This window comes from Elaeis guineensis, chromosome 6 (genome assembly GCF_000442705.2).
Source record: "Elaeis guineensis isolate ETL-2024a chromosome 6, EG11, whole genome shotgun sequence".
In the NCBI taxonomy this organism is placed as follows: domain Eukaryota; kingdom Viridiplantae; phylum Streptophyta; class Magnoliopsida; order Arecales; family Arecaceae; genus Elaeis; species Elaeis guineensis.
The window spans coordinates 121,042,310-121,044,242 of NC_025998.2; the positions used below are offsets into that span (position 1 = coordinate 121,042,310).

Below are 1,933 nucleotides of genomic sequence, written 5' to 3' on the forward strand. Positions count from 1 at the left end.
AAATCCATCGAGTGGGTTTTATCCTTGGTGACTCTAGACCATCGATCCTTTGTGGGCCGAATGAGAGCTGTGTGGGAAGGTTAGCTTTATGTCATTTCCATCTCATGGATGGACAATGTGATCGTAGAAGGAGACTCCAGGATAATTCTCTTGGGTTAGTATCATCAGGATATTAATATCCTCTATTAATAGATATTTGTAGACTCGTATCGAATGTTGCCCTACATATGACCATATAAGTAATTTTTCGTGCACCATATACAGTGTAGTAAAAATACACCACTCCATTTTATTGGGTCATATAACTATCACTTTTCAATGCGTATTTAATATGTGCAGTTTCAGTTTTCAAACTTTTGAACGATGAAAATGTCCCTCATCTTTTGAAAAAATTATAATATCCTATAACTATATTATAACATCCTGCAGTAAAATTATAACTTTTTGTATAACAGAAAGCCATATTTTTTTTTTCAGAAGTCATAAAGAGGAAAAGATATTTTTATCATTGAAAATTTGTAAAATTTTTTAAGTGACAAAAATGCTCCTTCTTTCCTTATGACATGGCCAAATTATGATTTGCTGTTGTGCAAGGAATGATAATTTGACCATAAGATTTCATAATATGAACACTGAATGTTATAATTTTTTTTAAAAGAGAAGAGATATTTTTATTATTCAAAATTTTAAATAAAAAAATAAAATTATAGATATTAAATATATATTAAAAAATAATAATTATATGATCTACTTAGATGGGATGATATATTTTTATTAAATCATATGTGGCGTACAAAAATTTTCTCGTGACCATACATATATATATATATATATATATATATATATATATATATATATATATGGGGAGGCCAACAATACCATCAACAAGATTGCTAATCAAGGGGCTAACCACAGTGACACCGATTCATGGAAAGCTATTCAGTTTTACCTACCCGCCTCGGGAAATTGTAGCGGCTGTACGTGTACAATTGCTTTGCAAAGCAGCCGGTAAAGGCATGGGGAGAGGATACATACACGTAGAAGGGTGTAGACCCGTCCGTACGGTCTTGCTCTTCTTTTAATTATAAAAAAATTCCATGGACTCAGAATGTAGGAGAGATTGGAATATTTTTTTTTTTGCTTTTTACCAGAGAGCTGTCGCTGTAATAATACCATATAGTGCTCTCCCCTCCACCCCTTTCTTCCCCTGTGCCTTCTCTCTCCATTTTTTTCCTCCCCTCCCTCTCTCTCCCTCTCTCCCCCCAAACTCTAAATATTAAATAGAGATTGGATGCTCTCATACAAGCTTTTAGATCTTTTGGGAATAGATTGGCCTCGATATAGCGAGATTGAAAGGGTTTTAATGATAAGGGTATTGATTAATGGATTGATCGATCCTATTAGTTGGGCAAGATATTAGCTTTCTGTTCGATCGATTTTTATCTATCTGATTTGTATCTTTTTTTTTTTTTTTTTTATTGGGTTTTGATTTGGGGTTCTTTGGAAGATAGATAGGAGCAATAAGAGTAGATTTTTATCAGATATGGGGAAGAAGAAGCCCCAGAAAAGATCGACGCTATCGATCAGCGGCAGCGGCGGCGAAGAAGCATCGCCGGCGGTATCGGAACAGACTGCAGCATCTCCACAGGAACGTCCGAGAAAGCGAGGTCGAGGCCGGCCGCGAAAAGTGATAGCGGAGGAAGAGCAGAAAGAAGAAGAGGAGGAAGGGGAAGAAGATAAGGATGGTTCCAAGAAGAAGAAAGACAAGGCCGGAGCATCCTCCTCTTCTGTTAAGGAGGAGGAAGAAGAAGAAGAAGAAGAAGAGGCAGCCGCGGCAGCGGAGCAGCAGCAAGAAGAGAAGCCCAGGAGCAGCAGACCAAGGAGAAAAAGCCAACAGCCTCGTAAGAGCACTTGAACGAATCCATCCGTTGCT

At 37.3% G+C, this 1,933-nt stretch overlaps 1 protein-coding gene across 1 annotated transcript in view; it reads left to right on the plus strand.

Moving 5' to 3' along the window:
- Positions 1-1,176: 1,176 nt before the first annotated feature.
- LOC105060147 (uncharacterized) overlaps positions 1,177-1,933 on the plus strand; it is an 897-nt gene continuing 140 nt past the window's right edge. Inside the window, exons 1-2 of the mRNA XM_073259688.1 lie at positions 1,177-1,372; positions 1,512-1,933. The exon at positions 1,512-1,933 is cut by the window's right edge and continues 140 nt beyond it. Coding sequence (XP_073115789.1) covers positions 1,544-1,915 — 372 coding nt within the window. The 5' untranslated portion in view covers positions 1,177-1,372; positions 1,512-1,543 and the 3' untranslated portion in view covers positions 1,916-1,933. The remainder of the gene's footprint in view (positions 1,373-1,511) is intronic.